General features: G+C 43.2%; 1 protein-coding gene across 1 annotated transcript in view; it reads right to left on the bottom strand.

Annotated features, from left to right (window-relative positions):
* Positions 1 to 14,157, bottom strand: part of RECK (reversion inducing cysteine rich protein with kazal motifs) — a 267,919-nt gene that overhangs the window by 210,472 nt on the left and 43,290 nt on the right. Inside the window, exons 3-4 of the mRNA XM_029286596.1 lie at positions 9,977 to 10,051; positions 7,151 to 7,187 (exon numbers count right to left, since the gene is read on the bottom strand). Coding sequence (XP_029142429.1) covers positions 7,151 to 7,187; positions 9,977 to 10,051 — 112 coding nt within the window. The remainder of the gene's footprint in view (positions 1 to 7,150; positions 7,188 to 9,976; positions 10,052 to 14,157) is intronic.

Below are 14,157 nucleotides of genomic sequence, written 5' to 3'. Positions count from 1 at the left end.
GAAGACACCAGCCTGAAGATGACGAATGTGACTTCGTCGAAACGTCGCCAAGACACTTCTAATTCTACGCGGGAGAAAACCCGAATAACTAAAGACCTACATATATATATATATATATATATATATATATATATATATATATATATATATATATATATATATATATATATATATATATATATATATATATATATATATAGTTAATGATATCAGTAAAAATATGACTCCCGGGTGTATTCATTATGAAATAACTAATTAATTTACGATCACCAGGAGGGTTTAAGTAAAAATACTTTAATTGAAAACCAAGCTTTCGTTGGGAGCTCCCAACATCTTCAGGGTTAAAAGCCAGTTAAAGGAATGATTTAAATAATGTTCGTTAGCATTTGTGCTCGGTTCTTGGAGCAAGTCCTCAGTCTTGTCTGGTTGGTCTGCATTTCAATCGTTTTTATGGTGTTTGCATCCTGTTTGAATCTATCATTTATTTTGACTCTTTTGCTAACTGTCTCAGTGCCTTTCTCTCTGTTATCTGTCTTGGTGTTTCTAGCGCTGACCAAACTCATCACTCCACTCATCATAAACAACTTAACCGACATAGACGAACTCGAGAAGATGATAAAGGGTTAAAAGACCACCAAACAGGAGACTTGCATGTCTTCCGACACCTCCTCAATAAACCCCCTGGATGGAAGAACGAAGACGACCATGCCAGAAAGAGGTTGAGGGTGACTGTCTATAACATTCTCAAATCCAATGCTGCTTGCACCATTGAGGAAGAGCAGCCTAGACAGGACTTTGGAGGAATGGAATGCAGAGAATCTGCCTCAAGTGAGGACTTGACAGAGCAACAGTTTGGTCAGCGCTAGAAACACCAAGACAGATAACAGAGAGAAAGGCACTGAGACAGTTAGCAAAAGAGTCAAAATAAATGATAGAGTCAAACAGGATGCAAACACCATAAAAACGATTGAAATGCAGACCAACCAGACAAGACTGAGGACTTGCTCCAAGAACCGAGCACAAATGCTAACGAACATTATTTAAATCATTCCTTTAACTGGCTTTTAACCCTGAAGATGTTGGGAGCTCCCAATGAAAGCTTGGTTTTCAATTAAAGTATTTTTACTTAAACCCTCCTGGTGATCGTAAATTAATTAGTTATTTCATAATATATATATGTGTGTGTGTGTGTGTGTGTGTGTGTGTTTTCTGAGGTTTTCGCGGGAGTTTGTATGTAGGTCTTTGGATATTCGGGTTTTCTCCCGCGTAAAATTGGAAGTGTCTTGGCTCAAACCCCACTGGCAGTTAAAAGGAAGAAACAGCTGCGATCGCACACTACTCCCAGAAGCACGAAGCTGAAGACACCAGCCTGAAGATGATGAATGTGACTTCGTCGAAACGTCACCAAGACACTTCCAATTTTACACGGGAGAAAACCCGAATATCCAAAGACCTACATATGTATGTATGTATGTATGTATGTATGTATGTATGTATGTATGTATGTATGTTTTTTCAAAATTTGGATTTGGGTTTTCTCCTGCGTAAAATTGGAAGTGTCTTGGTGACGTTTCGACGAAGTCCCATTCGTCATCTTCAGGCTGGTGTTTTCGGCTTCGTGCTTCTAGGAGCAATGTGTGATCGCAGCTGTTTCTTCCTTTTAACTGCCAGTGGGGGTATGAACTGATTGGGTGGGAGCTTGTCTGTGTTCTGATTGGTTAGGGGCTTGGCTGTGCTCTGATTGGATGGGGGGTTGGCTGTGCTCTGATTGGATGGGGGTGTGTTCTGTTTGGGTAGGAGCTTTGTTGTGCTCGGATTAGTCTGAGTTGCAGGGAGATTTGAGATGGAGAGCTGCGTTGCTGTTTGGCTTCGCGTTCGTGGTCGTGCCATATATTCATGGTGGGTGTCAGTTTGCTTCATGTATGGATTGGAGGGGTTTGAAATGGCTAATGATGCAGCTGTGGTCTGGCTTCTGGTTTGTGGTCGTGCCTCATCATCGGTGCGGGTTTGGGTTTGCTTTTTGCATGGATCTGTGATGGTGACATCCTGTGTGATTTTCGTGAGTGTGGGTCTAGTGTCATTCTTTGTGTTAGGGACTCGTTTGTCAATAAGGGCGGGTTTCCAAATGGCTGGTAGGTGGGAGGTATCATCTCGTTTATTCATGCTGTGTGGGCGTTTTTCTATCTCGATGGCTTCTCTGATTATTCTGTTGTTAAAGTGTTCAGTTTTGGCGATAGTTCTGGTCTTTTTAAAGTCAATTTTATGTCCTGTGGCTTTAAGGTGTTGGACCAGGGAAGAAGTTGGTTCCTCGTTTCTGACTGAGTTTTTGTGTTCTTCAGTGCATGCACTTATTCTTCTGTTGGTTTGTCCGATGTATGTGGTGGGGCAGGCAGTGCATGGGATTTCATATACTCCTTGATTTTCAAACTCAATTTTGTCTTTGGGGTTTCTTAGGATGGTGGATATTTTTCGGTTTGTGCAGAATGCTGTCTTGATGTTGTGTTTGTGGAGGATCTTGCTGATTCTGTCTGTGGTGCCTTTTATGTATGGGAGGAGGGCTTTGCCGTTTTCTTGTTCTCTGTCTTGGATTTTAGTGGGGGTTTCTTTTTGGATTAGGTTGGTATTCCTATTGCTTTGCAATTCGTTGGATGTTAGTACGTTAGTCAGAGTGTGTAGTTCGGTTTTTAGGTGTTGTTCGTCAGCTAAGCGTTTTGTTCTTGAGATGAGTGTCTTGGCTACGGAGTTGATCTGTGCTGGGTGGTGGTGTGAGAATGCGTGCAGATAGCGGTTTGTGTGTGTTTTCTTCTGGTAGATGGTGTGTCCTAGGGAGCCATTGGATTTCTTGTAGACTAAGACATCCAGGAAGGGAAGTTGGTTGTTAGCTTCTGTTTCCATGGTGAACTGTATTTTGGGGTGTAGGCTGTTGAGGTGTGTGAGGAAGCTGTCTAATTTTTCTTTCCCATGTGGCCAGATTATGACGGTGTCGTCTACGTATCTGAGCCAGTGTTTGGGTTTGTAATCAGATTTTTCTAGAGCTTGGTTTTCAAAGTGTTCCATGTAGAGGTTTGCAATGACAGGTGAGAGGGGTGATCTCCCACCCAATCAGTTCATACCCCCACTGGCAGTTAAAAGGAAGAAACAGCTGCGATCACACATTGCTCCTAGAAGCACGAAGCCGAAAACACCAGCCTGAAGATGACGAATGGGACTTCGTCGAAACGTCGCCAAGACACTTCCAATTTTACATGGGAGAAAATCCGAATAACCAAAGACCTACATACATACATACATACATACATACATACATACATACATACATACATACATAGTCAGTATTATTATTTATTATTATTATTATTATTATTTATTTAGTGATGGATCCTTCGTGTCTCACTTAGTGGCGGCTATAACCAATGAGTGGCCGGTCCACTAGATGCAGACAGCGGTAACAGGCTGTGATTGAATAGTCAACTGAGCCCAGCTGACAGATGGAACAATTCAAGGCTAGGAGAGGTAAGTAGTGTTTATTTAAGTGCAGATTACTGTGAATTGCAGGGTGTTCCTGCCAAAAAGGCACCTTCCCGAGAAGGATTGCCCTGTCAATCACACTGTGTGGGCTGAATCAGTCACCCCCATAGCACAGGCTGAGGAATCCAATTAGCAATAAAATAATAGCCACAGAGAAAACAATTGAGGAATCCAAGAAGCAATAAATTAATAGCCAGAGAGAAAACAACTGGAGAAAGGAAACCGAAACTAGGACGGCCGGCCGACAAAGGGAAACTGAACGTAGAAATTGAAATCAGAGGGAACACCTTCTGCCGGGTAAATAACTGAAAGCAGTAATTGAAAAAACAAAGGGAACAGCCTTCTGCCTGGTAATTAGTAAGAGAGAAGGACGAGTTGCAAGATAAGGAGGTTTAGTAAGGCAGTATGAATCCAGAGGAAAAAAGCCCCATCACGTTTAAAACGGAGCTGACAATGCAGGGAGGAGACTGCCTCAGGGAAGCTAAGAAACCTCTTTTGAAACACTTGCCGAACTGGGACAGTGCTGATTCCAGAGCTGATCAGATGGCAGAGAATGAAAAATCCATGAATGGGAATCAAACAAAAAGAAATACGACCTGTCCTCCTAAAAGTCTGCTTTGGGAGCCAATTTTTCACGTCAGCCCTGGGCTGAGACCAAATCGAAACTGGGGCAAGGTCCAGTCCAGCAGGGGTGTGGCAACTTGATTGATTTGGTCTGATTGGGCTAGAGGACTTCTTTAACCCATTCGTGGATTCTCCATTCTTTTCCATGCTGGAGAATGTTCCCTTTCCTTTTCTGAGTTGCACATTCCATTCCTTCTCTAATATGTGCACTCAGTTCTAACCTTCAGAAACCCTCTGGTTTTTTCTAGGTCTCATGGGACAGGCACACTATTTGAAGAATGGCAGGAGCCTTATTCTCATAATGCCTAATTCTCTAAAGTTACTATTCCTTCTCCAAATAGCAGGATTATTTGATTTAAACAAATTTCTTTTTAGAGAAATAATGGGGCATGCAGCTTGTAGAAGGAATACAATCCGTGGCTTAGAAAAGGAATAAGACATGCGACTTGGAGAAAGAATGAAGACTGTGGCTTGGAGAATGGTGTGAAGAAACAAAGGTCAGTGAAATGCAGCAGAATCTATGGGGGAGCAACTGGAACCTTGCACAGTGGTGCTGGCATGGCTGGCTGTGGTATGAGATTGAGGAGGCATTTCTTTGTGGCAGCAGCAGTACTGAGACTTAAGTAGTGATTTGGGGACAGTGGCTGAGACCTTACGCTGTAGGCCCTATACTTCTACTCCAGCACCAGCACCAGTATTGTCACTTAGGTCATAGGCCAGTGGTGGCGAACCTATGGCACACCGGCCAGTGGCAGCACTCAGAGCCCTCTCTGTGGGTACGCATGCTGTCACCCCAGCAGAGATCGCCAGAGTAGCGAGCACGTGGCGTTTGGAAGCGACGGGGCAGGAAATGAACGAGCAAGCGGTGTTAGCCCCCTGGAGGTGCCCCAGAGATGGTGAGGGACTGGACTCTGCTGTCCTGGTCCCGCCCAGCCCAGTGGCCCCAAAGGCAGGCGCACAAGGGCTGACAGAATCCGGCAGCAGGGGCTGCATAGCCCACTGTGAATACTGGGCCAGCCCTCCAGCAGCAGCGCTGCAGCGGCAGCACACGGAGTCAGGGGAGCACGTGATATGGACCGTCAGACATGCCTATTCCATCCCATCTCTTTTTGGTTGGAGAGCTGATCGCCACTGGTCATCTCCTCAGCCCCCTCAGGGTCTTGCCCTTGGCCTGCAGGTAGAGTGCATTCTCCTCGCGCACCTCGGTACCTACTGCGGTTGCCAGCCACTCGCGCAGGTCTATTAGGCCACCGTGCAGAGCTGCAGGCCTGCCCAGCACAAAGGAGGTGAAGCGGTCAGCTAGGAAGCCCCGCATAGAGATGGTACAGCACACCCAGGACCAGCAGGCAAAAGGCCACCCCAAGCGGGGAAAGCTGGATCCCCATTGGCATCATGGCTGCCCAGGCCCAGCAGAGATGGCAGGGTGTCACGCAATCATAGCTGAGACTGGGGGGCCATGGCACCGATGGGGATCCGGCTTTCCCCACTCAGGGTGGCCTTTGGCTTGCTGGGCGTGGATGTGCTCTACCACCTCTACTCGAGCTTGCTAGCCAGCCATTTTGCCTCCTTTGTGCTGGGCAGGCCATGCGCTCTGGGTGGCAATGGCAGCCTAATGGACCTGCGCAAGTTGTTGGCAGTGCTGGCTTGAGGAGGGGACAAGGTGCATCGGGTGTGCGCGGGGAACAGCCTCCATGTTCAGGCCAAGGGCAAGATCTATGAGGGGGCCAATGAGATGACCAGCAGCGACCTGCTCTCCAACCACAAGCAAAAACAGAGTAGGCGCATCCGGACGGAGTAAGCGCATCCGGCAGTCTGCATCATATGCCTTCCCCCTCCCCTACTCCGCCTGCTGTTGGAGGGCTGGCCTGGTATTGACAGCAGGCTGCAGAGCCCCAGAGTGTGCCTGTTGAGGGGTCAGCAGGCTGTAGCTGCTGACGGACACCGTCGGTCCCCATGCACTCGCTGGCCTCTCTGTGCGGGAGCCGATGGTGTCGGGCAGCAGCTGCCCCAGCCCGCCTTGCCTTGCCCCACGGCAATGGCACCCCCAACCTGACCCCCAACCTGACCCCTGCCTCGCCTTGCCTCACCCTGCAGGACGAGTCTCCTGCCCACTGCCCCACCCGCCAGAAACTCCCTGGATCTCCCCAAACCCTGCCCTGCCCCCACAGGCATCCCCCCATGAGCAACATCAAGGTGGCTATGCCACCCCAGCCATGCCCATCCAGTGGCCACACACCCCCACCCCCCTGAGGGCACCACAATGCTGATGCCGCCCTGGCACTTTGCGATAAATAAATGGGTTTGGGGTTGCAATTTGGGCACTCGGTCTCTAAAAGGTTCGGCATCACTGTCATAGGCCCTAGACCTCTACATCAGCCCCAGCCCCAGTACTGTCACCAGTTGTTGCTGTGCAAGGGAGCCAAAAGGATTGATTGCGTGGGAGATAGAGGTAGCAGTGCCCCTGCAGTTTTAAGTGTGGGTGTGCTGTCAAAACACTGTTGATCATATGATGGTGATGCTACAACGGCTGTAACTTTTGGTACGGATCATAAGTCCACTTTTTTAGCACTGTCGTAATTTTAAACAGTCACTGAATGAATGTTCATAAGTCAAGGACTACCTATACCTTTTTCATGGAACAGAAAGGCTAAATACGTGTAAGGGAAGAGAGGCTACTGGATACCAATGCATATATCTGTAGCCATAGTTATAATTACTGGCACCATATCTGAGATCAACATCCTAATTTTGTATTGTATTGTACCATTGTTTTAAACTGGCTGTAAGCCGCCCTGAGTCCTCCGGGAGAAGGGCGGGGTATAAATTTAATAAAATCAAATCAAATCAAATCTGAGATCAACATCCTAAATTCTATGCAAAAAACTTACTTAGTATCTACTACTCATGTAAAAAAAGGAATCCAATAAAGTACAAATTTCATAACTAAAACATGTGAAGTTCAGCACCCTATTAAGTTTATACATAGTAATACTCTTACCTGGCAAAGAAGAATTTATACAGCCCCAAACCTCTCTCTGCAAAGAACAATGTTATCATTACTAAAGCAGTAATTTTTAAAAATATTTAAACAAAATAAATATTTGTATTGGAAACATTAGCATAGTTAAAAGTCTATGAATTAGTAGTGATTAAAGGATCAAGCTAGAAACTTAGAGACCATGAATTCTAATCACATATTTGTATTTGGTTTGGGAAAGCTGCACATTTTTTCCACATATAGCATGGAAGAAATTAGAGGGTGAATTGATTATAACCTCCCTGAGGCCTAACTAAGAAGGTTGTACATACATAGAATATAGAACACAGAATGAGAGAGTTGGAAGGGACTTTGGAAGTGCAACCTACTGTCAAGCAGGAGACCTTATATTACACCAGATAAATGGTTGCCCAACCTCTTCTTGAAATCCTCCAATGAAGGAACACCCACAATTTCTGAATTCCATTGATAAAGTGTTCTGTCAAGAAATTTCTTCTTAATTCTAGGTTGAATCTCCTTTTAATAAAATTCTGCTCATTGTTCTTGTCTTGCCCTCAGGTGTTTGGAAGATGGGCCAACCCCTCTCTTCTCTATGACAGCCCCCTCAAGTATTGGAAGACAAATATGTCACCCCTAAATCTTTTTCTTCGTTAGTCTAGACATACCTAGTTCCTGCAACAATTCATCACGCAGTTTAGCCTCCAGATCCCTTATCATCTTTCTTGTTCTCTTAATTCATAGCAGTGTTTCTATCATTTTTTCACATTACCCCTAAACTGAAAAAAATACCTAACAGTTGCATTTCCTTTGGAAATTTAAAATATCCCCAAAGCACCTGTGATTTCAATGGGATGCCAGTGCCCACAATTTGGGAACCACACGTCTCAATAATTTGGATAGTTTGATGGAAGGTTAAATAGGGAAGAGACCACCTACTCCTCTGCAGAAGAGAAATCAGGGTGGGGAGCAGCTGCACTGGGTTTTTTTCCTAACATGTTTCTTTTCTCTGCTAGGTGATAGCAAGAAGTTGAGTATCTATCTATCTATCTATCTATCTATCTATCTATCTATCTATCTATCTATCTATCTATCTATCTATCTATCTATCTATCTATCTATCTATCATAAGTTAGAACAAAAACCCAGTGCAGCTGCCTTTCCTTCTCCAGGTTAAAAAATATTGCAAATCCCCAACACATCCTTCTCTTCTCCAGGTTAAATAATCATATTTATGCAATCCAATAACTCACTCCTTCAAATAACTAATAGGTCTGAATCTCTTGATATTTCTGCTCAACATTCAATACCCTAAGTCAGTGATGGCGAACCTTTTAGAGACCGAGTGCCCAAACTGCAACCCAAAACCCACTTATGCATCGGCGAGTGCTGGGTGGGTGTGGCCCATTGGCTGGGTGTGGCCCATTGGGTGGGCATGGCTGCAGTGGTAATGGCAGACTGGGTGGGACTAAAAAGTTCAATCAATCAATTCCAACTTTGCAAGATCTTTTTTTCCNTTTTTCCCCGTGAGAAGTTGAAATTGACTGATTGATTGAATCTTTTTTTTTTTGTACACGGTGGTGCAGGCCTAAAGTGAAAAGGTTTTATAAAACCCAGATGAAGGCCTAGGACTGGGGCGATGGCACATGTGCCCACAGAATGCCCTCTGAGTGCCGCCTCTGGCACCCGTGCCATAGGTTCGCCACCACTGCCCTAAGTCCAGCTAAACCATATAAATTAGCTAGCTAGTTATTGGACTGCATGAATAGGATTCTTTAACCTGGAGAAGGGAAGGCATGTACTGGGGATTTGCGATATTCTGGTGAGGGAAAGAGATGGCAATAAATCAGGGTAATGATAGGTACAAAATCATGTGGGAAGAGACAAGAGATCACCAGTCTTCCAGAAGGTGACCTCAGTGTTCATTGCCAATCCTGCATTCCAACCCCTATACTCAGGTCTCATCTTCATAACATCAATGCCCCCCCAGTCCTATATGCAGCAGTTGCTGGCTAATACAGGGTCAATCTGTAATAAAGTTTGCCCTAAGCTCAGATCACATTACGTATACTAAGTGAAGACTAGGTTTAGCATACTCCCTTCTATATGAACCAAGGCTATAACTGTGACAAGTCCATGGTGGCCATGGAGGCTAGGAAGCAAAAGCATCAGCAAACTGCAACAAACTATTTCCCCAGGCTGCAGAGAATAAGCATTAGTGAGTCTAATACTAGTCTTGAGATGTAGTGTAGAAGCTTAGAGAGGTCCACTGCCAACCAGCTGTTTAATTATTACACCATTTGCCTCTCTGTCCCATTTCCACACAGAGATACTAATAATTTCCAGGACAGTTCTCCCGGTTAGTGCAAGAGATTCACATACTATCATAACTAACCTTCCTCCCCAGTGCCGAGACTGCTGCAGGATCTAAAATAGCAGATTTCAAAAAGGGCTACATCCCATTAATTCCCAATCAGGCTTCAGTAATTCATATAAGCTATGTATATTTATCTATTACCATGTTTTAGACATAAATGGTCTTATTTTACACAGACCAGTTGCATTTGTTGACCATGCAGCATTGGAATCTGATATCTGAAATGGGCTCTCAATTTTTGTAATCTGGGATCCAAGGCACCCAATAATTCAGTCATCTAGGCCAAGAACTAAGGCAACCACAAGCTCTACCTGATATTAAAACATGAGCAGCAATGATACTAACAATGACTCTTCTTATCTTCTATGTCAACATTATCTCAGTTCCCCGTTTGTTAAATCAAGTACAGTATATAATTTCATTATCCATTAACAAAGAACAATTATACTTACCATTGATTCTGGACAATATTCAGGAGCACGTTGCAACAGGTGTTTCAAATGAGAATCGCTCTTAGATGCCAAAATCTGTTGAAAGAATTGTTAAGAAAATATTGCATGGTAAAAATAGCACAACATAGCATTTTAAGCTTGTAGACTGCTCCACAGCGCTTTACAGCACTCTCTGGGTGGTTTGCAATGTAGAAGCATTATTCGCAAATTGCCTCCAACAATCTTCTAGATCCTCATTTTACCGACTCTGGAAGGACGGAGGGCTGAATCAACCTTGAACCCCATCAGGATAGAACTCTAAGCCAGTGATGGCAAACCTTTTAGAGACCGAATGCCCAAAAACTGGCCCCACCCCACTCCACCCCCTGCTCCGCCCCCAGCCTGCCTGCCTGCAGGGCCCACTCACCGCCATCAGGACCCGCCATAGATCGCCCAGCAGCGCCATGGCGGCCACGCCCCGCAGCATCAACTGTGCACGATGGGGCATGAGGGCAGAGTCTTGTCTACTCTGTCTGGCTGCCATGTCCTTGGCTGCACTGCTCCGCGTAAGCCACGCTCAGGGACGACTCTCCTCCAGGGGGCTGCTGATGAGGAGGGGGTCGCGAGGGAGGCAAGGCTGGGGCAACGGCATGTGCCCACAGAGAGGGCTCCGAGTGCCGCCTCTGGCACCTGTGCCACAGGTTCGCCACCACTGCTCTAGACTGTGGGCAGAGTTTGCCAGCAATATTGCACTTTAACTCTGAGCCACCAGGGCTGAACTTCAATCTCAATTTCAATAAAATTTGCATGCAAACAGAAGTATATGCAGACATATTTTATAGTGTTTTAGCTATACAATGTATGTTGCATTGATATTCTAATATCAACACAAAACCATTCTGTCTTGCTAGCTTCCTGTTTCAAACCACATAGCACTGCCAGCTTTACAAAGCCAAGATGCATTAATGACAGAATACAGAAAAGTTATGAACAATTCACTCCTATTGGTGCATGCCAACCTTCCTCATTTATCAGCCGGAAGACCTCCAGTCCAGGAAACCTCCACTGGTGCTTGCACAACATCTACCTAACAACTTTAACATTGATTCCCAATGGAAAGCCAAATAGGTTGCTGAACGCTCAGACATAGCAAAACATATAAATGACCCCACAAAAAGATGTTAGACTTTGAAGTACCACACTAGAAATGAACAGTACTGAATAGGATTCGGACCTCACATGGCATCTGCTCGGACTCACTATATAAATGGGGAATAGTATCCTCCCCTCAGTTTGACTTCAGAGTCTCATATCAAACTGTAGACCACACTGTGACCAGCTGTAAGTGGAGGGCATACACCGGTCCAGTATCTAATTTTTTTCATATAAATGATGCTGTGCTTCAATTGTTAAATGGTCTTGATATTTGTATCTGAACATAGATCTTTTTAACATTTATATTTTATATAACATTTATATTTTATTGTTTTACTAATCTAGGTGGAATGTTAATATATATTGCTAGTCCATATATGATATGCCATATGCTAAATAAATCAAGACAGAGTTTCTCCCCAATGAAACAAAGCAGCGCACACTGTTTAAAGAATTATTCTTGATAACCAGAGCCAAAGTTGTGGCCTAGAGAAGTTCAAAGACTGCAATTTCTTTCAAAAACAACAATTTATATTAGTAAAATAACTTCATATAATAACTAGGCTCTAAAATTTAACTATTGTTAATCTCCAAAGCTGATATACCATTTTTTATTGTAAATTGTAGAGCTCTGTCAAAAATTTGCTAACCATGCAGTGGGTCCTGTATGTTATGGAACATACAACATGGGAATCTGATATCTGAAATAAACACTCAATTCTTTTAAAACTCATATGCTACTGAGGAAGTTTAGGACTCCAATGTAAAATTTGAGACATGCTGCTTCATATGGATGCTTCGTACAAAACAAAAAACTATTGAAGCTAGAAGGTCATGACTTGAGATTTGGATAGCTATTTATTAACTGCTATTTATAGCATGATAAAATTAAGGTTAATATATAGTTTAAGAATTATTTTGTTAGCCATGCATTATTAAGAGTTTGAACCAGATATAAAGCAAGAAAGATATTTTTCTGTGGTTGTCATCATGGGAAGCCTTTTTCAGAAGAGAAATGAGAAAAGCACTTAACATTTGCTAAAAGAAAATCCACCTTAAAACATGGGAAAACTTGGAGAAAGAGGGTTTTATTTGTCAGTGTCTTATGTATGTTCAATTGTTTGAAAGATTTAAATTGGTTAAAAGGAACTTCACTTTTACATATAACTGATTTTCAGAAGAATGCATAAGGGTCCACAAGCAGCCTGCATGATGTGAGCACAGAGAAGTTTAGGAGCGTCCATGGATAGAGGAGACTTACTCCAGCAACTTACAAGCTTCCTTGCCAACTTCCTCCTTGATTTTCTGGGGAAGCTGGCAAAGAAGGTTGCAAATTGTGATCACATGATTTCAGGGCTGTGCAATTCGTTGTTAAGGGCAGACCATTGTCAAGCACTTAGACTGCAGCGTTACTGGGCCAGCCAGAACTCCAAGAAGCAGTCATAACCAATTCAGCATCATTGTAACTTTGAACAGTCAATAAACAAATAATCAAAGACTAAAAACTATCTGTATTCTCTCTTCCTGAAACCATCCTTCAGATACTTGAAAATTAATCATGTCCTCTCAGTTGTAAGTTTAATTTCTAGACTCATTGCCTCTTCTAAACTGGATCTAATTTCTCATTGTCCTTTTTCGACTGGGATATGCAGAACTGTACCTAGTAGTTCAACAGAGGTCATTCCAAGGCAAAGGAAAATAGAACAAATACTTGCCATAATTTGATCCTTAAGCACATCTTAATGCACCCCAAGATAATTCTTGACATTTTAGCAGCTCCACCATGTTGCTGATTCTTATTTAATTTGTAGTCAACAAAAATAACCTGTTGGATCTCTCACTTGCCAAAGAATCTGATTCCCAGTTGATATCAGAGTAGTTGAAAATCTCCAAACATTTCACCGGATATATTTCCTGGACATGTCAGCCTTCTGACTTACAAAGATGTCATCCCTACATTTTATTTGGTTAGATAGCCTATAGTACACATCCACAAATTCTTCTTCCTTCTTCCCTCAATATTCACCCAGACACTTTCAGCAGTATTTTTTCCTTTGATGTCACAAATGTCCACTTTTGTTGAATCTCCTTCTTTTGAAGAATTTATATCCTTTCAGCAATACATTCCAATCATGAGTTCCATTAATTTCTGATTGCTTGATGCATTACTGATAGGTTTCAGTAATACCATCAATGTCATACAGTACTTGCCTTTACCATACTGTAATTTAAATTTTTTCCTGCCTACTCTGAGAATTACTGTAGATATATCTGAGTCCTTTGGTACTTCCCTTATTAGATTTGCCTGATGCATTTCCTAGTATCTTCCTGAGAATCTTTTTCTTGTCTTCCAGCTTATAATTTGAATCTGGCTCTGGGTATCAGTCTGTCTCCTCCTTCAGATATAGATTAAAGCTCATCAGTTGGTATCTTCTGAATTCATTTATCCTGTCTTTGTGAGGAACAACTCATCTCTCACTCAAAGCCCTTCCAAAATCCCGTTTTCCTGACAGCTCCCTTTCTCTCTTACCTCCAGGAATGTTTGTTCCTTCCTTTTCTGATTCTATTCCTCTCACCAGCGTCACCCATCACTACCACACATATTTCCCAACTGCTCAATTTTTCTCTTTCAAGGAAGCTCAAACTTTTTTTTATCCCTGGAACACTAGACAATTTTTTTTAAATTTTTTTTAAATTTTTCCAAACTTTCCCCTATACATATACTGTGATATTTATCAGATATTAACATACATTCTTTTTACTTTCTTATATATAAGATACTTTTAATGAAATAAATACATGCACATGACTTTTGGTGTTGCTCGCCCATTTCCCGTTTTACTGCATTCCCACTCCTTCTTCTCTACCTTCTTTCTCCCTTCCTTCTCTTTCTTCCCTACTTCCCTCTTCTTCCTCTCCTCTCCTCTTCTCTTTCACCACTCTCTCCTCCAACCTTCCTACTTCCTTCTCCCCTCCTTTACTCTTTTCTCTCTCCTCTCCTTTCTTCCCTCTCATCCCTCTTCAGATACAATTCAGGGGTAATGTCC

Source organism: Protobothrops mucrosquamatus, unplaced genomic scaffold, assembly GCF_001527695.2.
Source record: "Protobothrops mucrosquamatus isolate PMUCROS unplaced genomic scaffold, P.Mucros_1.0 scaffold_217, whole genome shotgun sequence".
Classification (NCBI taxonomy): Eukaryota; Metazoa; Chordata; class Lepidosauria; order Squamata; family Viperidae; genus Protobothrops; species Protobothrops mucrosquamatus.
Note: the sequence above shows the minus strand (reverse complement) of the source record. Positions and strands in the feature narration are given on the sequence as shown.